Raw genomic sequence first — 25,102 nt, 5'->3', positions numbered from 1 at the left:
TTTAAAAGCCAGACTGTGAAAATGTAGCAGACAGCATTATTTCTGGATTAAACTTGGTTGTCCAGGAACATTCCTTAGAGTTTTAAAATGATCTAAAACGGATTTCCAACTAGTGATGAATTAGCCATTAAACGTAAACTACAGCTCGCTGTCACATATAATTCGAATCTAATATGAGGTGAACTGAGAAAAGTTCAAAGAGTACAGAAAACGTGAGTTTAAAGTAAAATGGATTTACTTTGAGAATGAGATAGAGTGATTATACAAAATGTGTATTACTCAGAAGAAATGTGCAAACAAAGCTTTAATAAAAATGTCCCCTCATGCTCTCCGACGCTGGCATTCAGGGGGATAGATTTTGAAATAAATATACACATCCAAGAGTAGCACTTCTACATATTCAGTGTGGGCATTAGCAATAGTCCGCTTGCATAGTTCGGTGCATGCATTAGCAAGTTCATCATGCAACAACTGTCACATACTTCGAGAGCAGTGGTCTGTTTTCTAAGTGCGAATCTGTCAATCTTAACCAGTGACGCGAAATAGTGAAGAGCACAAGCTGTGATTGGAAGATGAAGAATGGGCTGTCTTTCTTCGGCCCCGCCCACACCAGTTTTCCCTCATTCATATATAAATATATTCAAGCAATTCTTGTTTACAAAAGAAATAGTCATCTGTGGAAACATTTGAAAATACACATTTAAGTCTGGAAAATAAAGTGCAAAGAGAGTATTTGTTTGGACTGATTGGAAGTAAAAAACCTCATTATGGTCAAAAAAATGAGCCAAATATTCAAACATCTTTCACTGTGATTAAATATAACCACTATACACTTCAAATTTAGTCGCTGAAAAAACAAAAATGTACGGATACCCTTGGTTGAAAAGAGAGCACTAATGAGGGCAAACGCATAAGCAAATTTAAATAGAGTATATGTCAGGTAAGTCAAGTCAGCAATGACACCTCAAAGCAGGGGTGGACTGGCCATCTGGCATACCGGGCATCGTCCCGGGGGGCCATCAACCCGAAGTGCAGACAGGTAAACAGTTGTCCAAATATGGTCCAAAAGTGGCAAAAACATGGCAAGAAAAGAGTGAAAAGTGACTAAAATGGGCCAAAAGTAGTAAAAAGTGGCCAAAAAAGGGGCAAATAAAGAGGAAACAAGGTGGTATGAAATGACAAAGGGTAGCTTAAGTGGGAAAAGTGTGACAAACAATAGTGGAAAATGGCAAATGTGGCAAATAATGAAAAATTACAATAACGTGGAACAAAAAGAGGCAAAATGCAAGAAAAAAAGGAAAATAATGGTATTTATTGGGCAAAATGTAGCTTATTGGGATTAAAAGTGGCCTAAAAAATTTAATGAAAGGACGAAAACTGGATAAAAGTGTCAAAAAGAACTTGCAAAAATGGACAAAAAAATTGGGGAAAAAAAGGATATTAATTTGCAAACAGGAGCTAAAATCTGAAAAAATGTTTGAAAAGGGGGCAAAACAGGGACAAAGGAAGTTGCAAAATGACCAAAGAAAACACGTAAAAAAGGGGTTAAAAATGTTCCCTCTTTTGAGGTTTTCTAGGGGAATAATATTCAAAATTAAGACATAAAAAGCCACATGTTGAGAATCACTGACTTAATAACAGCTTCTACATGGTGTTGCTGATAATGGAGTGGGCTGGTCTGGACAGAAAATGCCAGGTCCCAGTGGACCCCTGCCTCAAAGTGCACTTTTTAATAACATTTTCATTATTTGTCCAATCTTGTAAATTCCTACAGAAAGCAGAATTGTTAAAAAAATTATCTTCAAATTTTTGGTGTCAGGTCACAGGATCTCTCAAAAGCCAAAGATCTAAAACCAGCCCCCAGTCCTCATTATTATAGTTAAGATTCTTTTTAAGATTTTGGACAATGACCATAATTAAATAAGCACTTTTAATGCCCTGCTGGAAAACGACGTACAAAGAATTGATCAAGCTACCAAGAAATCTGTTTTTTGTATCCAAAGTTTTGTGGACGAGGCCTCAGACTCATCGATGTCCATGTATCGTGTTCAACAAAGGAATCCTAGCTTGTGTTTGAGCACTTCTTACCAGGGGTGTCATGTATGCGAGTGATGGTATTGGTTTTTTACACTGACCCTGTGTTTATCTGAGAGGAATGTCTTGAAATGACTGGCAGTTGGACGAGGTCGATCCCTATGACGAGCACCAGGCAGTTCAGTGTTGCCAACAGCAGCTGGAGGGCGTAGGTGGTGGATGGGGTCGGGTCGGGGGAGGGTAACGAGTTTTAACTAATAAATAAAACACAAATATTAGGAACTGATGCAACGCAAGAGCTCCAAAAACCAATGGCGCATGCTGCATGCCTGCACGTCTGCACATCACCGCTCTCCTACATCTGGGCTGGACTTGTTAAAGGCTGTTGCAGACTTAATACATCAAAGAGCATTATTGTAAACAGCAATTCAGGTTATCTAGGCTTAACTGTGTTTGACTTGAAATTACATTTTTAGTGCTTAGTACGTAATAAAAGTTAATTACAATTTTACCAACACCTGCAGTTATACAATTTCCATTAAATACTTTAATACTCTGTGATTATCTGAGGCACTGATGTTTGTTGTTGAAATGTGGCTCTCGCTAGTGAAGGAGGGCCTTACATAAAGATTTTTGGAAAATAGTTCACTGCGTCAGTGAGTTTTAAAAATTGCCAGTAAACTTCCTTTGGTGACTGAGTGAGTCCAAGTTTGATTCATCTCCAAAAGTTTCTTTCCTTCCTGTGCAAAGTGACACCTCCTGCTGACACGCTCTTCCCGCAACAATGCTACAGACAGGACAAGGCAATCATTTCAATACATGTCCATGCTTATTTACAAGACAGTAGATTATTTCTCAATGCAACTCATACAAAGTGCTTTGTTAAAACCCATTCCTAAATAACTATTCAACAGGATGGACAGTCTGTGTCCAGGATGGCAGCTGGTTGTCCAGTGATGAACTGCTTTGGGTGGTTTTCCAATCATTTTTGTTTTGTTGGTAGAAAAACAACTCTGAGATTCTCTAGATTGTTGCCACACCCTTGATGTAGCATCACTTGGATCTCTGGCTAGTTTGTGAGGAATTGATGGGGATCTTCCGAGACTGCAGAGTCTTTTTGGCAGGCTCTTTCTTTGAAGAGTCCTTTGCACTGGCAGAAGATGAGTTGGCCGTTTCTGCTCCAGACTGCTTGGATTTTGTGGAGTGTTTAGCTGCTGCTGATCCCTTAGATGAGTCTTTGGCTGTGGTCACACTAGTATGAGCCTCTGGAGTTGCATTCTGGGTCTTTTTGTTCCCCCCATGGGCAAGTCCCTCTTTAGCTCCAAGCCCACCACCATCCTCTGGACTTTTCAGGTCTCCCACACCTGATTTGCCACTTTCACTTGGTTTACGAGGCTCTTTGGGCCTTAAAGCAGTTTTAAAGAAAGACAGACCTTTGTCGTCTGTCCTGCTATTACTTCGAGGTCCCCTTGATGCTGGAGCTGTGCCCGCAGATGTAACGCCGACACTTGAGGACCGGAGACTCGTTATGGAGGAGCTACTGCTTGAACTCCGGCCCACTGCCCGCTCATCCACAGCCCTTGTTGACCTGCCATCTGTTCTGCTGGTCGAGCTCAGCCTGGATGAAGGACCTCCGTGGCTCACCTTCCTCTCTGAAACTGCACTCACTCGTGAAGACTCCCGGCTTGCACTTCTCTCTGCTGCTCTAGTCCGTGCAGAGGCCGTGCTTTTCTCGCCTCCAGCTCTGGGTGATGTTCTCCGAGGAGGGTGTGAGCTCTGTAACCCTGGGGAAGTACTCTTTCTCTGCTGAGCAGAGTCTGGATGTAACGCGTCCGAGGTCTGGGAGGAGCCTTTCTTTGTGGGAGTTGCTGATCTTGAGGAACAACCTTTGATTGTTTTAGATGGCCCATCACTTTTTGTGACGTTTGATGTTGATGTTCGAGATGGTGACTTGTCTACAGCAGGAGACAGGGAGCTGGAGGATGTTGACGACGTTGCGGGGCGCTTTTTGGGACTCCTCGAACTTTCAATCCCAGATTTGGATGAAGTCCTTTTGACATTAGCTCCATCTGCAGCACCGTTTCTTAATTTTGAATCTTTTGCTAAGGCCCCATGATGAGGACTGACTTGTTCACCAGCTGTGATAACGTTATTGTTCTCCACTGCCTGATTAGAGTTCTTCTGCTCTGCCTGTGCCACGGCCTTGGAGTGCACCTGCTCCAACAGCCTCTTACTGCCTGCATTACCATCCAAAGCAGAAGGAAGCAACTTGCCCCCTGACAGCCTATCAAGCTTAGGTGACCCTGTGAAACACGATCCTGACGGGTTGCTATCAACCACCTCTCCAATCCTCTCTAATGTTGGGGAAGAAGAGTGAGACTCTAAGGAGAAGCGCGATGGAGAGTTCGATCGAAGCTGAAGCTTAGCAGAGTGAGACCAGGTCGGTTTAGGACCATTTTCACTCAGCACCAAAGGGCTCGCGATGGATGATCTCGAAGAGAACGTTTGCCTTTGCATGCCTCTCACGACTTGTCGACTTGATAAACCTGCACGAGGGAAAAACATCACTGTGAGTTTCACCGACTCCACTTTAGAGTAGGGTGACCAGAATTTTAAAACTCAAAACCGGGACACTAATTAAACCAAAGAAGACGACAGATTTTCTACAGAAAATATTTGCATATGCTTTTATTTGTAATGAAAAAGAGTCACATGAATTACATTGATTTTTTCCTTTTGGATGAATGTATTATTGTAACTCTGAAAACCAGGACTGTCCCGAGTGAATCAGGACGTCTGGTCGCCCTACGTTAGAGGCACGGGGCTCACAAGGACCGAGCATTACTCACCGTCATCTTCGCTCCGTTCGCCCGCAAACTCAGCTGACTCGGAGAGCGACGCTAACGAGGTTCGTCTGGAGGAACCGGACGAGGCTTGGCTCGGTGGACGACTTCCCATCAGCCGACTGATCCAGTGCTCACACAGAGAAGAACTCGTGGACCCTAAAGTGACAAAAAAATGTGTGAACAATATGTCAACCTGCAGAAAATAGGTTAGACCAGGGGTCACCAACACGGGGCCCGCGGGCCCCAGGTAGCCCACATGTACCATGTGAGGTGCCCACAGGCCTGTTCGAACAGCAGCACTAGTCACCAGCTAACTCCATCTAAAAATCTAATTTCATGGTTGGGGTCAATTATAATTGTAATTACAATTGTAATTGCCATGAAAATTCTATAAAAATTCTCAATTACAATTTAACGCAAAACTGGAGAAGCAGTTAACAATTATATTAATATGTTTGAGATCAGGCTTTCCCACATTTTACCTTTTAAAAGAAAAAATTGAAAATTAAATCTAGTGGTATACTGACACAAAAAAGGCTCAGACGCCCACACCAAAAATATTTAAACCTATATTTTCATTGATTAGGAAGCCTAACAAGCTAAAGAAAAGAATTAGATGATAGATATTTGTTTTTTGTGTATTTCAAAGCTGATTTAGGACCTGTTATCATTAGAGATGCTAACAGAAAGCTAACACAGGAGAAAGGTTTACTTTTCTTAGGTTATTTATTTCAGGCTCAGTAATTGTGATTAATTTTAAGTGCACTTTAGTAATTGAGAACGTAATTATGGTTGACTTCCTGAGGATAAAAAATATTGTAATTGAATTGTAATTAAACCTGGGTAATAAAAAACAAAATTGTGACTGAAAAATGTAATTGACCCCAACCCTGTCTGATTTACCAAGCTTTAAACTCATAAAGATATTTCAGATGACAGGTGTATTCAGAGCCTTATTTAAATACTGTAAGACCCGATTAGTCTTTATTTTTCCCCTTTTTATTTTTTTTAAGCGTCTATAAATGTTTATTTTCACTGAAAAGTTTGAAAAAATATGTTCCAAGCATTGCAGATAAGTTTTTCTTAAATATGTTGCAGATTTAGTGTTTAAATTGTGATGACTTAAAAAGCAAAACCAAATTAAATTAAATAAGAAAGTGGAGTTTTATTTTATTTTTTTAAATCTCTGTTTCGAGTAGTTAGTGGCTCGTAAAATAGGAACATGATGATTCCCTTTGAAAATGAAACAATGACATAAATTCAGAGATATAAAGTGTTGGCTGTTGAAATAATAATAATAATAATAATAATAATAATAAATATTTCCTACCTTTTTAAGTGGATGCTTAAAGTAACTTTGAAGTCACTCACGGTTTAAAAAAATCAGACCAACTGGTTTTAGTGGAAATTACCTCCCACTGAGCTGTTGGCCGACCACGATGGGATTGTGGCGCGTCTCTGATAAAATAAGATGTAAGCGGTCTGCTTGCACACGTCATCCTCAGACATGGGATGAACATCGCTGTCATCAAAGCAATACCACTGCCCATCAATGGAGTTCTTACAGTGAGCTAAAGATAAAAGGCAACAAATATTACAAACAGAACATCTTTACAATCCATCGCTGCCTGCACACGTTACATCACCTGTGTAATGTCCGCCCTGCATGGTCCCGTGGTGGTTACACACGGCGTACAGGTCATAGAGGTAGTCCTCGGGATCTCGGCCGAGCCCGTAAGGTCGTCTCCACGGCGACCAGTGGGAGGGGAGACTCCAGCTGCTTTGACTTCTCTTCACCATATGAGGCGCCATGTCCATGCCTGTGAGCGGGAACTTCACCATGTTCTGCATTTTCATTCGTCGATCTCCGTCCTGTGAACACCCAGCACAAAGTCACTCATTGGTTCGTGAAAGCGACCAAAGAACAATTCATTCACAAAGATAAATGAATGTCCATGGATGTCCGTACCTGTCTGAAGCGTTTCAGGTGAAGGATGAGAATGTCTGGCAGGGTCCACAGACTCAGTTTGATGCTGCCTTGCTGGAGCTGCTTACAGTGCGGGCATCGCCAGGCATCATCAGGGGCAAGCTGAAACCAAAAGGATCCAATTTTACTCTTAAAATTAGGAAAATACGCACCACGATTATCATATTTGTTTAGGTTCTTCAAGTTAGTGTTATTTTATTGTGTGCTGGTGTATCCATTCATCCATTTTAGTGATGAACATGGGTCAAACTGACCCGTTAGCATTAGAGATGCTAACAGAAAGCTAACACAAGAGGAAGGTTACGTTTTATTAGGTTAGTTATTTATTTTAGGCTCAGTAATTGTGATTAATTGTAATTGAACTTTAGTAATTGAGAATGTAATTGTAATTGACTTTCAGGGGAAAATAATAATTGTAATTTTGAATTGTAATTGGAATAAATCTCGGTCACCCTAATCATAATTGAGTTGTAATTGAACATGGATAATTGAAGACGTAATTGTGATTTAAAAATGTAATTGACTCCAACCCTGGTTGACACTGACAGTACTAATTATGGAAATATATTAGGAAGGGTCTTTACATCTGGTCCTCCTAATACCAGTGTTGTAGTACTAGAAACTGGCTTTAGTCTATGTTTGAAATCACATACTAACGTACCACACACTACACACACTACACTAGGGATGTAACGATTAATCGTAAGGCAGTTAAAAATCAATTCATAGGTATCACGGTTCACATCGATATTCTGAAAATTGAATCGCAGTACTTTTTTTAAACAGCAGAGGGCGCTATATATTATCCCTCTCTTGTTTAACAGTGTAGGCTGCGGGCGGAATCTGCTACTTCTTTCTTTCTGGCCGCCTTCTACTCTTATACATATTCATAAATGATTCCTAACCCCTTTAGCACCGAAAGAATATCTGTAATATTACGTGAATATCTGTAAAAGTCACGTTTTTCTATTAGCTCTGTCTGCTAGCATAGCATCTCTTTTTCACTGCTAGAATAACGACATGCCAACTGACCACTGGGTTACCAGCGCCCTCTGCTGGTCCAAACAAATATCTCATGTAAATACAATGCAATGACTGGTCCAATTGTTAAGGCACAAAAAACATTTTTAGTTGCACTTTAAAAAGAAAAAGAACTATTATGCAGTTTTGCATTGTTTACTATAGAACCAGAATTTAAATTAATAGGCTTAATAGGATTCTTTTGACAATGAAAAATAAAAGGAAAATAATACAGTATTTTTTAACCCTAACCCTAACCCCAAAAAAATAAAGGAATATTTTTCAGTCATTATTTGTCTACAGTCCCAGTTGTAAAATAAATCGTGAATGGAATCGTATCGGGAGCTGAGTGAATCGTTACATCTCTACACTACACACATACACACTACCTGCTCCTCTTTAGTGTAGAGCTGGAAGCACTGGGCCAGCGAGCAGGTCTGCGGCTGCAGATGCTGCTCCTTCACTTGGCGCACGCTCTCAGCATCTGGGATGTATTCCTCCTCGGTTCTTTTGAACAGACTGTGGGCGTAGCACAGCACAAGTCACAGAGGGATGACAGAGAACTTCAAAGACGGCAGCGACGCGTGTGTTGTTGCAAATGAAAAAATAAACAGGTCAAACTGAGAGAACACACCATGTCAGTCAGCCTCACTTACTAGTCTTTGGTCTCCTTGTCCCATTCAACAACGATTTTCACATGAGGTGGCCCCCCAGGACCGCACGATTTGAATGCCCTGTTAGAAATGTAAAGAAAATGTTAGTTTATTAAAATACACCTCATTTCACACTCATTTCCATGCAGACATTTACAAGAACAGTGGAGCTTTGAACAGTTTAAGTGTTTTTACTCAATCAATCAACTGGTAGATAAAAATAAAATAAAAGATAAAATAAATAAAATAAAATAAAATAAAATAAAAAGGCATAATATAAGTGTTTTTAAGAGAACACTAACTAATCAGCTCACATAATCCAAACTACTAATCATACATTTTAAGGAAATAACACTCTTTGCATTCACACAATACAAATTGAAATAAAATAAAAAAATCAATCCTTAATACCAAGTTTTGGCATTTTTAAAGGATTATTGTTTTATTTTTCTTTCATCTCCGTTCACAGCTTTTCCTTAACCTTACTTATACTTTTATTTTTATTTCTTTATTTCTATATTTTACTGTATTCTGTAAAGTGGCTTTGAGTCCCAGAAAAATCGCTGTATAAAATTGATTATTATCATTATTATTGTTATAATTATTATTATTATTATGGTTTTCTGCACGTTTTTTTCTTTTATTTTTCTTATTTTAATTGAAACAAACACAACTAACAAATAAATAAACATGCAGGCTTCATTAGAAGATAAAAAAAAACAGTATTACCATGTTCAACAAAATTTCGCAAATACAATTAATGTTACTTATATTATAATTTGTTGAAAAAATATGTTTTTTTTTTAAAGTAGGGTCTATGCGTATCTATGCATAAGCAGTTTTGTGATGAATTTGATGAACAGAATTTTAAATTTAAATCATTTAGATTAGGTTTTTAAAAGTTTACATTGATGATGAAAGGACAATACTGCAAATTTTAAGTGCCTATGAAAGCCAAAGTGGTGTAGCTCCGCCCCCTTGTGGTAAAAGTAATAATTACCTCTCTACGGAAGGGTGGCAGAGTGGCTGCTCTTCCTGAGGCAGAAGGTAAGTGATTCCAACCACTCCTACGACACGCAGAGTAAAGGGTCCGACCTACAGATTAAAATTTAAAAAAATACAGTATTATGTTGCACTAATAATCTAAAAATAAGTTTGGGGGACGAATTGTTGTAAAATGTACCTGTACAATGGCTCCAGGCCGAAGAAGATGCCTCATTTTCTCCAAAATCTCCTTCTGCAGAACATCCCATGTCACCGTGCGCTCCAGATACAGAATAAATGGATTTCCAAATCTGCAACAAAGTGTGAACATTTATAGTTTGATGATGGAAAGGCCTCGTCTACAGAGAGACTACAGACTTTTATCACAGCGTCTGATCCGAGGGCCACATTATCAACAGTCATGCCAGTATTAAGAATAATGACCAGTCTGAGAATTATCACTTTAAAGGGTTTTTTGTCATTGTTTGTTATCTTTCTGAGTGAGTTTTTAGTCATTTTGTGTGTTTTTAGAGTCATTCTGTGTATTTATCTGTCATTTTGTTAATTTCTGCTTACAATTTGTGTATTTCATGTCATTAAATGTGTTTTAATATTTTCTGCATGTTGTTTATTATCCATATGTGACTTTTTGTCGTTTTGCGTATTTTTTCTGTCATTTTGTGTAATTGTTAGCATTGTGTGTTTGTTTTGGAGTCATTTTAAATGTGTTGTTGTTTTGTGTGCCTGATGTTCTTTTGTGTGTATTATGAGTCTTTTTTTTGTGTGTATTTTTGGAATCTTTTTTGTGTTTTTGTTGTTGTTTTGCTTTGTGTATTTTTGTTGAAATTCTGTGCATTTTGGAGTTATTTTGTGAATTATGTTGGGCTTTAGATTACTTTCAATTTCTTGAATTACAATTTTTGGTGGAATTGTCTTGGGGGGCCGCACAGAATTAGACAGAGGGCCACACATGGCCCCTGGGCCGCCAGTTGCCATATGTCTGCCATAAACATGTATGAATATATATTGTACATATGCAAGTGTTTGTGTTACTAGAACCAAGAGAAGTGAGAACGGCAAAATCCCCACCAACGCCAGCAATGACAAGGTAAGCTAACGTTGTCATAGAGAGTGGTACCATAGCATACACTATGGTCAATGGGTCATGCGGCTATTTAGTGTGTTATTATTACAAACAGCAACATAATGCTAATGTATATACCGGTAGAGCTTAAAGTATTGTGGCACTGTGCCGTATGTCTGAGACTGAGGCTCATACAGATCAGATTCCTGCTCTTAAATGTGTGATGTAGAAGTTTTTGGTTTAGAAGTGATTTTTGTAGACATCCACAGTAGAAATGCCGCTAGCTAGCAGCTAAAAACAATAGCAGAGCCGATCGGAGCCGCCGCCGCCGTCATTCGATTTGACTGGTGGTCATGTTACCTCGTGACTGGTTTGACTATTTTGTATTGGGCGCTCATAGAAAATAGTGTTACACTTTTACTGGTCACCATGTTAGCAGCAGTAAAAAAAAAAAAAAAAAACAGTGCACTAAAAAGAGAATAAAAGAATAGAAACAAAAAGAAAGATTGTACATCTTGTCATGTCATAAGGCTATAGGTTACATTCTAGTTGTTTCTAGCTCTATGTGTTTCATATGAATAGGCCTAGACTTTAAATATCATAACTTACCAGACTTTAACTTTGTCTGCTTTTGTGATTCTGACGGTCATTGTTACGTATTGTATTGCACCATGAGCCTTCACTGTGCCTATTATATTAAGTTGTAGTCATTATGCTGTACCACATCACCCTCCACTGGATATACAGTACCTGTATAATTAGCTGCAATAAATTATAGTTTAGCATTTTAGAATGCTAGTCATACTTTTGCGGTTATTTTGGTGAAAGTAACTCAAAAGTAGTGTAACACATTACAATTCAGAGATATTGTCTTTACTTTTAAATGACTGTAACTACTAATATGTAATGTATTACATTTTGAAAGTAACTTGCCCAACATTGCGTATAACTTAATTGTACGTTTTTGTTCTGCATATATATCGTGAAACCCTATTTTTATTTGTATTTTATTTTATCTTATTGTTTTGCACGTCACAAATGTGGCTATTTTTTTAATATTGATCTTTTCGTGCGTACATCGTTCTATGTCACACTTGCTTTGGCAACGTCAACCTGTTTCTCATGGCAATAAAGCTGTGTTGAACTGAATTGATCAGTGTGTGTACCTGCGTCCCTGTTGTCCAGCACAGGCTCTGTTACACACCAACAGGACAATCTTCTCAGTCTGCTCACTGTTCTTATTGGGACTCAGAGGAGGGGTCGTGGGCTCTTGGATTTGTGGGGATAACCTGTTATTATCTGTGCCGTACTTCAAATTGTTCTGATTTAGGTTTGCGTGTGGGCTCCCTGCAAAGGATGAACAACAGGAATAGTTTCCAGGTTAGACAGAAGCTTCTGGAGGGAAGTGTTATATAGTGTTAGTGGTGTACGCTGGGTGCTGTTTATGCTTACCGACTCGCTTGGAGCGGATCTGATCCGGTCTGAAGAGCTCCGGGGTCTCAAAGGCAAAGATGGAGTCGCTCTCTTGGATGATTTCCAGGTCGTCGTCGTCGTCACAGAAGGAGCGATGAAAGCCATCGTAGTACATTTCAGTCAGAGCGATCTGGGAAAAAGTTCAAGTTATTGTAACACTTCACTGGTAAATCAGCATTTCATCAAATTTAAACACTCCTACAAATGGTAAAAATGTGCAATAAAACTCATTAAGACCTCTATTTATCTACTTTTATTGTGAAGGGGATTTGAAGGGAGTTTTTTTTAGAACTAATCAACCCAAAACAACTGAAAATCTAACATCTCCACCTATTTTTGTTTGAAGTTTGAGAACTTTTTTTTTTATTCAAAGTGAAATATTTGAAGTAGGTTTATTTGTTTAGCATCACCACTGTCTAAACCAGCAATCCTCAACTGGTGGGTCGGGACCCAAAAGTGGCTCGCGGACCTGTACTGGGTGGGTCACGTACAGCTGGTCAAGAATAAATACACACTTAATGTCGACTTGTCTTCTATTTTCAAAGAAACTTTCTTTTTGACAGACATGCTGTGAAATACATGTTGCACAGGAAAATATATAGATTTACGTATGTTTTTTAAAAAGATTATATATTTGTGTTTTCAACAGCTATTTAAAAATAAATACATTTGGTTGAATTTTAAAAAAAAAAAAAAAAAGTGATTTAATGACCGGGGCAAAATGTGGGTCCCGGGGTGAGACCAGATCAGAACCCCTGGTCGAGACCACAGGGGTCAAACTCGAGGCCCAGGGGCCAAATCCAGCCCAATATAGTCCTTCCAACTCAGCACGCAGAAGAAAGTTAAAACGACAAAAAAAACATAAATTATTTCCTAAATTACGAAATAATTCAGTTGTAGATATCTCAGATATAGTAAATACAGAAATTCAATGAAACTCTACAACACATTTTAAATCTCATATTGCTCAATGAAGTAAATTATCCATAATTTCCACAAATTAAACAAAAATTGATCACAAAATCAATTAAATTTAAAGGAAAAACGACGTATAGGTCGCTTATTGCCTGGATATTAATGTATGTATGATTTATATGTTGAGTAAAGTACAAACTTGGGGAAATTAATGTTGAAATTACTACGCCTAAAATCTGCGGCCCACATATGATCCAAGTATTACATATTTGGCCCCTGAACTAAAATGATTTTGACACCCCTGGTCCAGACATTTTTGATTTGTCACAATATTTATTTTCTAATATTGGATTAAAGAGCTAAGGCTGTTTTCGATCCACTAAGGCAGAGGTAGGCAACTTTTATCACAAAGGGAAAAATGTGTTTGTTTGATCAGAGGGTCACATGATCAACATTCATGTCAGCATTTAGAATAATGAGCGATCTGAGCATTAATACAGGAAAGAGCAAAGAGTTTTTACAGTAATTTTGTGTGTTTTTCCATCATTCTGTGTATGTTTGTTGTTGTCTTGCTCGTTGTGAAGCATTTTGTGTATTTCTCTAGTCATTTTGTGTATTTTTCCTGTAAAATATGTTTTTTGGAGTCATATTGTGTATTTGTGTTGCCATTTTGCATTTTTTTGAGAAGTTTTTGTGTATTTACGTTGTCGTTTTGCTTGTTTATTAGTGCTGTGGGTTTGTGAAATTATTTTTCGCATTTTTCTTGTCTTTTGTATACTTTTGTTGACAATTTTGTGTATTACTGTTGTCGTTTTGTTCATTTTTGTAGTAGTTTTGTGTGTTTTTGGAGTATTTTCTGTGTTATTATCTTGTTTTTACTGTATTTTCCTGCAATGTTGTAATTCTCTGTATTTTTTAATGTATTCTTGTTCTTGTTTTGTGTATTTTTCAGTCATTTTGTACCTTTACTTTGGGGGTCACATAAAATTAGACCGAGGGCCGCCAGTTGCCTATGTCTGCATTAAGTGATTGTGTCCAATTATTTAAGCTGAGTGATTTTATTTTTTTTTTATAAATACAGTAAAAAGAGATGTTTGATTAATGTTGACTTTATGTATAAAAGCTTCAAAGCACCTGCTCGGCAGGGATTTTGGTCTCTTGGGCCACAGCTTGTCTCATCCTGGAAACAGTGCCGGAGAGAGGCACGGCCACGCCCACTCTCATACAGTTGGAGCACTTCCCCTGGTACACCACTGTCACATACAGAGGCCTGTAACACACACACACACACACAGCTTCAAACAGAGTGGATTTGTTCTAATTTTAGCTTTCTCTTGTCACGTCTCTTCCTTTTTACACACGTCTCCTTTTTCATGACACACTTTAATGTAGTAGTTGTTTATTTACTGGTATTTAGTCACCTTACCGTGTGTGAGGTACTGGGATTGGCAGTGAGATGCAGAGGAAAGGATCAAAGGTGTTACTCTGTTTCTGGCAGTGAGGGCAGGTCAATGATGACCTAAACAGAAACATGAAAAGAATTAAAACGTTATTTAAGAGCTTTAATGTCCCCTAAACAAAAACCTGCAACATTTTATCCTGGTAACAACTGCTTTCATTTACATTTTAATGAGCAAATATTCAGTTATAAAATTATAAACTGTCCTAAACAGTTTCTGAGAAAAGCTGTCCACTTTAACTCAGACGGACGGATGGAGGGAGCTCAAACCTATATCCCTAAAATGGAGCGTTTACAGTGGTGTTCATAGTCTCATTATTTCCACTTTGAAAAATGCAGTAGAGGAAACTATGACGAAAAATGTCAGTTAACAAAATGAACACTGGCCTATACCGTATACAGTATATAACGTTTACATTATCAGCTGATGAGAAGCTGGTGATTCTACTTTTTCAAACCGCTAACAGCGCTGGAAGCTCACACAGAGTGATACCTAATAATTGTACCTGTATTGTGCCTGAAACAGTTCCTGTACGAAAGAGCCAGGCGCTGGTAGTGGTGACCCTTCAGGGACCGTTTCTTCCTCCACAGGAAGCTGAAGAAGAGCAACACATGTTAACAGTCACTCCACAAATATCTAGAGAATGTCATTTCCCACAGTTGATCATTTACCTTCCTCTGGGGTCTGATGTCAGAGTGGATGATCTGGTTGAGATCTTCATGGACTCTGTCCAGCAGCCAGAGGAGGAACTCCTGGGCATCGTGCTGGGACGTGCCTTTAAACTGCAGAGCGCTCTTTGACACCACATTCTGTTTATAACAGAAAAAAAACATTTTTTTAAATAACCAAAAACATAAAAATGACTCTTCACTTCTGTTTTCCATCACGGTGGTGCATGAAATATTTAGCACTTGTGAGCTTGGTGGTGATCAGCATAATGCCGAAGGTCAGCAGGAAGTACAGCATGGAGGGCACAGGCATGGAAGGAGGAAGGGGGTCAATTACATTTTTCAGTTAAAATTACATTTTCAATTACCCATGTTCAATTACAATTACAGTGACCAGTATTTTTACCAATTACGAATACACTACATATATTTTGTATACTCAGAAAGTCAATTACAATTACATTCTCAATTACAATTACTGAGCCTGAAAGTAATAACCTAATAAAAGTTAACCGTCCTCTTGTGTTAGCTTTCTGTTAGCATCTCTAATGATAACGGGTCCTAAATCAGCTGTAAAGTACACTAAAAACAAATATCTATCATCTAATTAGTTCCCTATCTACCTAATTAATGAAAATGTAAGTTCTAAAATTTATGGTGTGGGCGTCTGAACCTTTTTTGTGTCAGTATAGCCCTCAATTTATATTTGATTAAATGGTAAAATGTGGGAAAGCTTGATATGAAACATATTTTAATAATTATTAACTACATATGTGCAGAACTGTACATAGAACTGTAACATGGTTCCCCAGTTTAGCATGTTTTAAATATAGAATATCGAATACATATCATACTTTGTCATAAAAAATGTGTTCTTTGCATTTAAGCCCCCACGGTGTAGTGCCCAGGGAGCAGTTCCATTTTTAGTATCCGTTATACCGCCTCATAATCGCCTTTGACTTGATTTGTGACCCAATGTAACGCAGCGGTTGGACAAAACAAAACAAATGATTATCACATTAAATGCACTATTCCTGTAGTTAATAGAGATGAGGAGGAGGAGAAAGTGACTCAGCAGCTTAACATTAAGGTGAGTGTTTGAAACAGCTGACTGACTCCACTGCTGCTGATGTGACAGACACACTCTGAAGCAGCGCTGAGATGGACTCAATCCCAATAGCCTCTTAAAAATCCATGTGTTTTACTGGAATGTGCAGTTTTTTGGCTAAAAACAATAAAAGTGTGTGGATAGAAAATCCTATGGTGATCACTGATCTCCCTCTCAGGGGGAGGCATGAAGTCTGCATCTACAGACACGCCCACTCATGAATATTCATGAAGGCCCCAAAACAGCCTGTTTTTAGAAGCGTCATTAAAGGGACTTTTCAGAGGCTAAAACTCTAGAAAACAGGCGAGTTTGGGAAAATAAACCTCAAATACTATGTTGTTGGGGTACCCTGGGGTACTGGTTAGAGTGAAAGGGGACCACAGTGACAGTGAGGTCACCCCTCACATTCACATTGACTATCAAGTGACACAAGGTCAAAGATCTGAAGGCACTGTGTGGTTTCTCCTGCTCCCCTCAGGGACCACCCTTCTCCTTTTAGACGCAAACGCAGCGTCAGCAGAACGAGGATGAATTTACTTCACTGGGCTTCAGGATGAATGATATAATACTGTACACAATATCTAACAATGTCCTAGAAACAACACGCAAAAAAACCAAACTGCTGTACAACGTAAAACAACTTTTTCTTACTTGTTTTTGGTTTATTTTCAGATTGATTGAAAGCTTTATGTAACGTGTTTGAACACAACCACTAAAATAAAATAAGACTAATAATAATAATACAAACTGTTTCACTGTGTAAGTTCTATAAATATGCATAAAGTTTACTTTTCTTTTCTTTTTTTGCACAGATTTGAACTTCTTGAGGTGTAGTTGAATGTAAGGGATGGGCCTGTGCAATGACAATAAAACGATTCTATGAGTTTTATTTTTTGGAGGTGAAAAATGTTTTATTCTATTCTATGAAAGTTATTTCTGGGTATTTATGATAGTCGGTAACTAAATGTAGGTGTTTTCACTTTTTTTCTCCAATTTGAAATGTCAAAAAAGCTTTTATTTTGTTAAACAAGGAAACAATAACGAGTTTCAACTCCTTCCTACTCTTTTTTTCGCACACTTAGGAAGTTTTTAATATTTTCACAAGCATTAATTTATTTATTTTTTATAGCAGGATTAAATCAAAACGTACCAAATGGATTTTGACACAATTTTAACCAAAAATAGACTTTCCGTCACGGAAGATTCCATTAAATGTTGGAGGGAATCTGGATCAAAATACTTTATATAATAGGATTAGGGCCACTGAAAGAAAAGAAGAAAAAAAAATCAAAACTAAAGAAAAAAATTGAAATTAAAATCAAGACAAAAAAATTAAAATAAATTAAAATAAAAAATCAAGACAAAAAAAAAAAATTCCAATTACGATGAAAGATCTTACATAAAATACTGATTCTGGATCAGTTTTAAATATCAAAATATCTCAATCTCTCATGGCAACATTTTAATATCTCAATTGGTAATTGATCTATCTTCATGAATTTTGACTCAGTTATGTCGGGTTTGTTCCTCAAATCTGGATTGAGGATTTCATCACAATTTTTCCCCATAAACAAGGCGGGTCCCATACATTTGGACCTACTGCATTGTTATTAATGGAGATAAAAATGTTTTATAAGCCTTTAAATTGTGAATGATCATGGTACTATGATCAGGATCGCTATGTGACGCTTAGCGGAGGTTTGTGCTCTTTGAATGACTTTATTTCACTATCTGTAAAGCATGTTCAGATGATGCATTATAACATTTCCACCAATCAGCCACTTCTGAGAGAAAATGGACCAAGCACACAATTCCTCAGCTCTTATTACAGAAAGACTTCTTCTTCCTAATGACGTTTAAGTGCTCTCACAATTTGGTCTGAGGCTGCAAACTGTGCCTGCGGAGATGTAACCATGGATTCTACTTAGCTTAGCTTAGCTTGTTTTTTAAGGCTGTTTGCAAAAGTTGGGAAGTGAAATACAGTTGTTCTCTTGCCCCGAAAATGGATCGTTTAACATTGATTTACATGTTTCTATCAGAAGTACACTCTTCCAAGGTGAAGTCTATGGTATGATATGAAAAAAGCACCAAGAAAGATTCCCGTAATGTTTCCTACGTGACATTCTTCAGTTTTGGTGAAATAACCTCTTAGCGCGTCATACTTCAGAAGTTTTGACAACTTCATGCCCCCAACTTTGTTGCATAGAGCAGACATTGTGAGCCAGTCAGGTTCGGAGAAAGACTTTCCAATACTCTTGGGAATATTTTATCGTGCCTCGCTCTGATATGAACGCAGTCTATATTCAGTCAGACTATTTGTATCCTGGCTGGCAACCAAAGTAGAAAAATAGACAAAAATAGTAACAGCGAAAAAAGAAAAAAGCCTCGGCTACACAGCCTTGTTCTATTCATTTCTCTTACAGTGTCTAATGTTCGGCCTAAAATAAATGAAAGTGGTGCGAGCCGGCACACAAAAAAATCCACCACTGCTCCTGATTAAAAAGCTTTGGTTACAGTCAAGGTGGAAAACTTCTCAGGTTGGAGAAACCGATGCGAAAAGTCATGAAAAAGAAAAAAATTGATGTTATTTAATAGTTAAATACAAGGAAGTACAAATCAGCTGAATGTCCAAAGCAGAAATACTGTAAACACGGACTTCTCCTGCTTCATGGAGCAAAAAACGTGTTTACTTAAAGGAGCATAGGGCAGGATTTGTGAAAAAACAAACATTTATTTTAGGTCTTTTAATGCTAATGGTTGATGAAGCGTCTTAAACCAAAGAGAATGAGCCCACACACATTCATCCATATTGCCTTTAACAGATTCTGTGATACATTTTGTTCTGATGTTCTGCGGCTGATTTCCCCGCGCAGTTCTACAGGCGTGACGTCAAATGACGCTAGTGCGCGTTCTCGACGGCACACCGGAAGAGTGAGAAGAAGACGGCTTGGAGATTGAAAGAAGACAAGCACGGTGGACTAAACTACTGTTTGGTTCCACAGATGTACGCAGAGGCATGTGCACATGTCTTGCAGTAAACAGTCACGTGAACGGCGAGTAAATAAATAACCGTGTCACAGTTGGAATGCGGATCGGGCCGTGTTTTCTTGTCCGAGTCCGACAGTGAAAACCTCTTTTTTTTTCTCAAAGGAATTACATATTTATTTGTTTTAGTGATAAGCACTGATTTTATTAATAAACATCTGTTAATGTCAACATCAGATGAGCACACGGGTAACAAGCGAAGCACAAACAGGTGCTGTGCAATCGGATTTATTTACATAATCCATGTATCAAAGATAATGATAATCAATGTGATTGGGCAGAAAAAGTAATGTTTCAACTAGTGGTGAGTATTGGCAAGGATGTTGCGATATATTGTGATATCCTACCCAGTTATTATCAAAATTAAACGTAGAGATGCAGCTGTTTCTGTGCTAACACCACGGCATGATGTCTTGCTAGGTGAGCTTGTAAGTTAGTCGTGTTCCCATAATATTTCACAGCAGCGAGGCAAATCTTTCCTTATCAAGCTCGTTTTTACTCCCTTTAAGTTGGAAACCTAAGTACTTCCAAACGTCAGCTTTGTTCTGTGGACGCGTTGTTTTTTTGGTAGTTGTGTTGTTCGAGTCGGTCCGCTTCTGCCACTGTGACTGCCTCTACTACAGAAATGGCAATAAATGCATTGAAATGTCAAGATTTTGCAAAAAGGAACACTCACTAGATTGGGAATTTGGCCTGGATCTTTAATTTGCCAAAAAAAATAAAAAGTCACCTCTCAAATTAAAAACCATGAGTTTAATTCTAATCAAAACTTTCTGACCGACTCAGATCAGCGTTAATTTTGTGAACAAAATATTTTCGTCATAGTTTTTGTTGAGAAAATGTTTTAAATGACAGTAACTAGTCTATGACTAATTCAAAATAAATAATGTCATCAAAAACTACATCAAAATATATTCATATTTTCAGTAAATGAATGTTACTATTTATTTTGAAACATGAGATTAATAACAATCATAAAATCATATTTGTGTTAAAATGTAAGACTTTTAAAACATTTTAATGACAATTATGGCCTTATTTTTAGATTCATGAATTCAATGCCTTTTAAGACTTTTTAAGGATCTGCGGGAACCCTCCTCCTACAGCGTTTGTCCCATTTTGACAAATAAGCTATGAAAAAATTCAGAAAATTCCCGAGATATATGCTTGTACTTTTATAATTTGTAACTTTTAAACTTATTCCATTTCTTCTTTCCTATTCATTTCTATTGGAAATTTCAAGCCCTTCATCCCCAGACTTTTTTCAACCTTATTGCTAATTTTCAGCTAATGCTAGGTTAGTGCTAATGCTAGGTTAATCCCAATGCTAGGGTAATGATAATGTTATGTTAATGCTAACACTAGGTTAATACTAACCCTAGGCTAATGCTAGATTAGTGCTAATGCTAGGTTAATGCTAATGCTAGACTAATGATAATGCTAGGTTAAGGCTAATGCTAGGTCAGTGCTAATGTTAGGCTAATGATAATGTTAGGTTAATGCTAACGCTAGGTTAATGCTAAGGTTAGGCTGATGCTAATGCTAGGTTAGTGCCCAATCCTTTCACAGACCGGATCTTTTCAGATCCTTTCAACGCATGCGCAAAACGCGTCTCCATCCGGTCGGCCTTATGGCAGTTTGTGTACTATTCAAAAGGTTGAAACCCTGCTATTTAAAAAGAATGAGAAATTCATGTTTTGAGGGAATTTTGGTTTTTATCTCATTTTCTGTTAGGTTTTTGATTGCCAATGTTGTGTATCTTGTTTTTTATCTGATTTTATTTCAATTTAACAATTAAAAACACCACAAAACAGTAACATATTTAAATGTGTACTATTAAAATATTCAAAGTGGCTATGCGTACGTAGCTATCCGTACGTAGCCGTATCAACAAAGTACGGAAAACGTGACTGAAGAAGTGATGTTTGGATGATTTAGAGGCTGCGCAGGTTAGGGTAGATTAAGGTTAAACAGAAGTACAAGTATGTAGCGTCTTAGTCACGTGACCCAAACCGGCTAATGAGGGGGCGCTTGATTGCCACTGCCTAAAATATTCAACAAACGTTGTATGATTAGTGTTGTATCGTTCGTGAACGATTCGTTCAAAATGAACTAATCTTTTATATGACTCGGGAGTAACGAGTCTTCTCAGGGAGCGATTCGTTCATTTTCATGCAGTACCTTCTCTCGCCACATGGCAGCAGCTGCATGAGCTCAGTCAGCAGCAGACAGGAAACAGAAATGATTCGTTCACCACTCACTCAGCTGGATCCATTCTCAGGTCCCAGTTCTTTAGTCACGTGACAGACAGGCTGTCTGTGAGCAGCAAGCACTGCAGTTCGTTCGGTTCGTTCACGATTCGTTCATACGGATCATGACGGATTGCTCTTTCGTTCATTCGTCACGTGACAGCTGTGGCTCAGACAGCTACGGGGCTGGGGGGGCTGTTGACTGAGAGCTGAACAAGGAAATGATTGATGTCTGATATCTACAGTTTATTTGTCATGTGACACCCGATATAGATTATTTATTCACGAAATCATAATTATAGTGGTCTTCAGTCCTTGTTGTGTTATTGTATAGCCTATATAATGAATGTGTTTGTAAATAAATATTTTCGAAAATTATATCAGCATATTTATTGTGTTATACTCTGCCACAAAATAATCAAACATAACAATGATAACAACAAACACAATAAAAATAACAATAATAGTAATAATAATAATGTCACTTTTTGGACACAATAAATGCACCATGTAAACATAGGCAACTCATCAACTATTATTTTTTGTTTTAATTGTATCATTAATTGTCAAAATTAGTTTTACATTCGCTGTCCTCTCCCCAGCTGTCATGTGATCGACTGCTCAGCCGAAAGGGTCTCTGTCTGCTCAGGCTGTGGAGCAGAGCAGTACTTGTTCTCGTTCATCCAACTCGTTCATTTGTCACGAGTCTGACTCGCGGGCTGACCGGGTCTTTCTCGTTCATCGTTCACAGCTCAGTACTTCGTTCTCGTTCGTCCAACTGGTTCCTTTGTCACATGACTCGCGGGCTGACCGGGTCTTTCTCGTTCATCGTTCATCGGTTCACAGCTCTGGCTCAGGCTGAGCTCTGCGCCAGCAGCATTACTTCTCTCTGATTGGTCTGTTTTCACTGTCACGTGACAGTTACCCAGACTGCCGTGCTGTTAAACAATGATAACAGAGAGGATACAGGACACAAGTTACATTATTGTGGTGTGTGTTAGCTTTCCTGGGTTTTCAAATGGCTTGAATAGCTTATGGCATTTTGTGTGTTATACTTTGTCACCTGAAGCAAACCATCTTGTCTACAGTATTTATAGTTGGAGAAAACACGTCGGCGGTATGAGTTCTGCATTGTGCAGGCTTCAGCGCCATCTGCTGTACAAATGAACGAAATGATTCGTTCGGGACTCGTTCAATTTAATGTTCGAGAGTTAAAGAATCGAATCAGAGGAAAGAACCGGTTTTCCCATCACTATGTATGATCGGTTTACATTCACATATCACGTCCCAGCAGCTCTGTCGTAAGTATTGCGAGTAAAGAAAGTGACGTAGTCTTCGCGCATGCGTTGAAAGGATCTGGCCCGTGAAATATTGGGCAGTGACAGTGGCTAGGCTATACAAATGCTATGTTATGCTAATGCTAACTAATCTTAATGCTTATTAATGCTAATACGAATGTATGCGGTAATGCTAATTAATGCTAACGCTAAGCTAATGCAGTGTGACGCGGGCCAGCACCTGCATTCTCACTTGAATATTTTTCCCTGGAAATGCAAATATTCTAGTTCAATCTACTAGGGTCCAGGTAAAAGCCGGAATTTTAATTCCGGCGGAATTCCGAGTCACACACAAATTTCGCCATTTTTTTTTTTTTTTGATGAGGAAATGATTCCGGGACCGTTTATTACGTGTAATGTGTGTGTGTGTGTGTGTGTGTGTGTGTGTGTGTGTGTGTGTGTGTGTGTGTGTGTGTGTGTGTGTGTGTGTGTGTGTGTGTGTGTGTGGCTCGGAATTCCGCCAGAATTTGAATTCCGGCTTTTACTCGGACCCAATCTATTATTCATGGTTGACTGATGACATGTCAGGGTTTTATCTGTTGTGTCCCAGGTTGAGGTGGTTGATGCCGGTTCTTTCCCAGTGTTCCCATACCTTAAAGTCTCTGCTGTGCTGGGGGGTGTACTCAAAGGTCCACAGAGCCCGAACCAGTCCGGACAGCTGCTCGGTCACCTCCCCGCTCTCCTGCTGCTGCCCGCAGCTCTTCTTCTGCACCGTCAGCCCGTTGGGCTTGTTCTTATCGTTGCTCCCGGTGCTCTCCCCCCCACCACCTCCACCTCTGAACTGCTCCAGGGCCAGGTACTCCGCGAACAGCTCCGTGTTGCTCAGGCACTGCAGGATCGCGTTCATGAAGCAGGTGTTCCCGTGGTTCTTTAGTCCGGCCACACCGGGGACTTTATCCCCGAAGGGGAACCCTCCACAGTCGCTGTCGTCGGACGGCACCGACCCCCCGATGGTGGCGGGGTTTAGGGTCGCGTCGTCGGTGTCGTCCTCGGCGGTTTGCTCGTCGGTGCTGAAGTGGGACAGAGTGGACAGAGTCCGGAGAACTCTGTTCATGAAGCTGCCCACGGAGCGAACCGATGTCCTCCTGAACAGCTTCTTACTGAAGGATTTCTTCTCCTTGTTGCTCACCGCTTTGGACATGGTGGCGGTGGATGATGCTCGATGCTGACCCAGACTTTTACACTTAAATCCCGCAGCAGGGGCAGAGGGTCTCCCTGGGGGTCAGGGCATGATGATGATCAACGTGTTCCTGCTCCATGGAGCGTTCAGGTTCCGTGGGAAACACGTTGATGTGGAGAAGCATCGGATTATTGCAACAACACTGCGTCGGATTGCATAAACAGACTGATGATGCTGTCCACTCACTACATGGCATCATCATCATCACATGTGTCACAGTCCGAGGGTTGAAACAAAGGCTGAGAGTCACGTAAACATCACATCCACGGTGTTAATGGCTCCTCATTACTTATTAAACACAGCTGCTCCACCCGCTCAGAAACGCTGCTCCTTCACCTATGGACGGTAAATCCACGCCGGGGTTCGATGCTCAGGTGTCGGAGGGACTCTTTTACCTTCCCCACACCCCCCCACCCCCACCCCGAGGATTCTCAGGAGCTCCGCCGAACAGAGGAAGCCCCCACGGCCGGAGCGAGCGCCTCAGCCGGCCGCTCTCCTCCGGGAACATGACGGTCCTCCTCGCCTCTCTCCCCCCATCACTAACCTTCCTCACCCCCCCTCACATATGACTCAGGATCCGTTCTAATCCAGACCCTGGGAGCAGGGATTCATAGCGAGGCCGCTGGTTTCGACTCCATCCTCATCCTCATCCTCATCATCATCATCATCATCATCTGTAGGCACCGACACTGCAGGCAGGCAGGGCGGTAACTGCTGACGTCACAGACAAACACTGGTCCATGTTGGAGGAGAGCGACATCAGATGTTTTTTTGTTTTAATTATTATTATTATTATTATTATTATTATTTTAATCTTTAATAACAAAAAATAAATAAATAAATAACTTTCATAATTAGTCTCATAATATTATTGTCAAAATTCCATATTTAAAAATCGAAATGATCAAACACTCGTCCACATTTTAATATTTTCTTCATTGTGTTTAGATATTATAATAATAGTTTAAAGTTATTGAAAAAAAAAAAAAAAACAGCTGCTTCCTGTACCTCCAAGCCTGTGTTTGTTTCATTCTTAGTGATGTTATTCCCTGACTTTGC

General features: G+C 39.2%; 1 protein-coding gene across 1 annotated transcript; it reads right to left on the bottom strand.

Annotated features, from left to right (window-relative positions):
- Nucleotides 1–1,225: 1,225 nt before the first annotated feature.
- LOC114481418 (ubiquitin carboxyl-terminal hydrolase 31-like) lies at nucleotides 1,226–24,431 on the bottom strand. Its single transcript, XM_028476240.1, has 16 exons — nucleotides 23,456–24,431; nucleotides 15,128–15,265; nucleotides 14,962–15,050; nucleotides 14,423–14,515; nucleotides 14,131–14,266; nucleotides 12,061–12,211; nucleotides 11,775–11,955; nucleotides 9,724–9,835; nucleotides 9,541–9,635; nucleotides 8,544–8,621; nucleotides 8,277–8,406; nucleotides 6,850–6,969; nucleotides 6,527–6,752; nucleotides 6,293–6,451; nucleotides 4,884–5,036; nucleotides 1,226–4,580 (listed from the first exon to the last, which is right to left on the bottom strand). The coding sequence occupies exons 1-16, from the start codon at nucleotides 24,002–24,004 to the stop codon at nucleotides 3,088–3,090; spliced, it is 3,903 nt and encodes a 1,300-aa protein (XP_028332041.1). The 5' UTR covers nucleotides 24,005–24,431; the 3' UTR covers nucleotides 1,226–3,087.
- Nucleotides 24,432–25,102: the final 671 nt, after the last annotated feature.

This window comes from Gouania willdenowi, chromosome 19 (genome assembly GCF_900634775.1).
Source record: "Gouania willdenowi chromosome 19, fGouWil2.1, whole genome shotgun sequence".
NCBI classification, from domain to species: Eukaryota; Metazoa; Chordata; class Actinopteri; order Blenniiformes; family Gobiesocidae; genus Gouania; species Gouania willdenowi.
This window is presented reverse-complemented; position numbering and strand designations above follow the sequence as displayed.

Coding starts and splice junctions, on each gene's coding strand:
- LOC114481418 (XM_028476240.1), bottom strand. CDS start 24,004: ATGTCCAAAGCGGTGAGCAACAAGGAGAAGAAATCCTTCAGTAAGAAG. Junction 14,516..14,961: donor CTGTTTCAGGCACAATACAG/GTACAATTATTA, acceptor GTTTCTGTTTAG/GTCATCATTGACCTGCCCTC. Junction 9,636..9,723: donor GGCCTGGAGCCATTGTACAG/GTACATTTTACA, acceptor TTTAATCTGTAG/GTCGGACCCTTTACTCTGCG.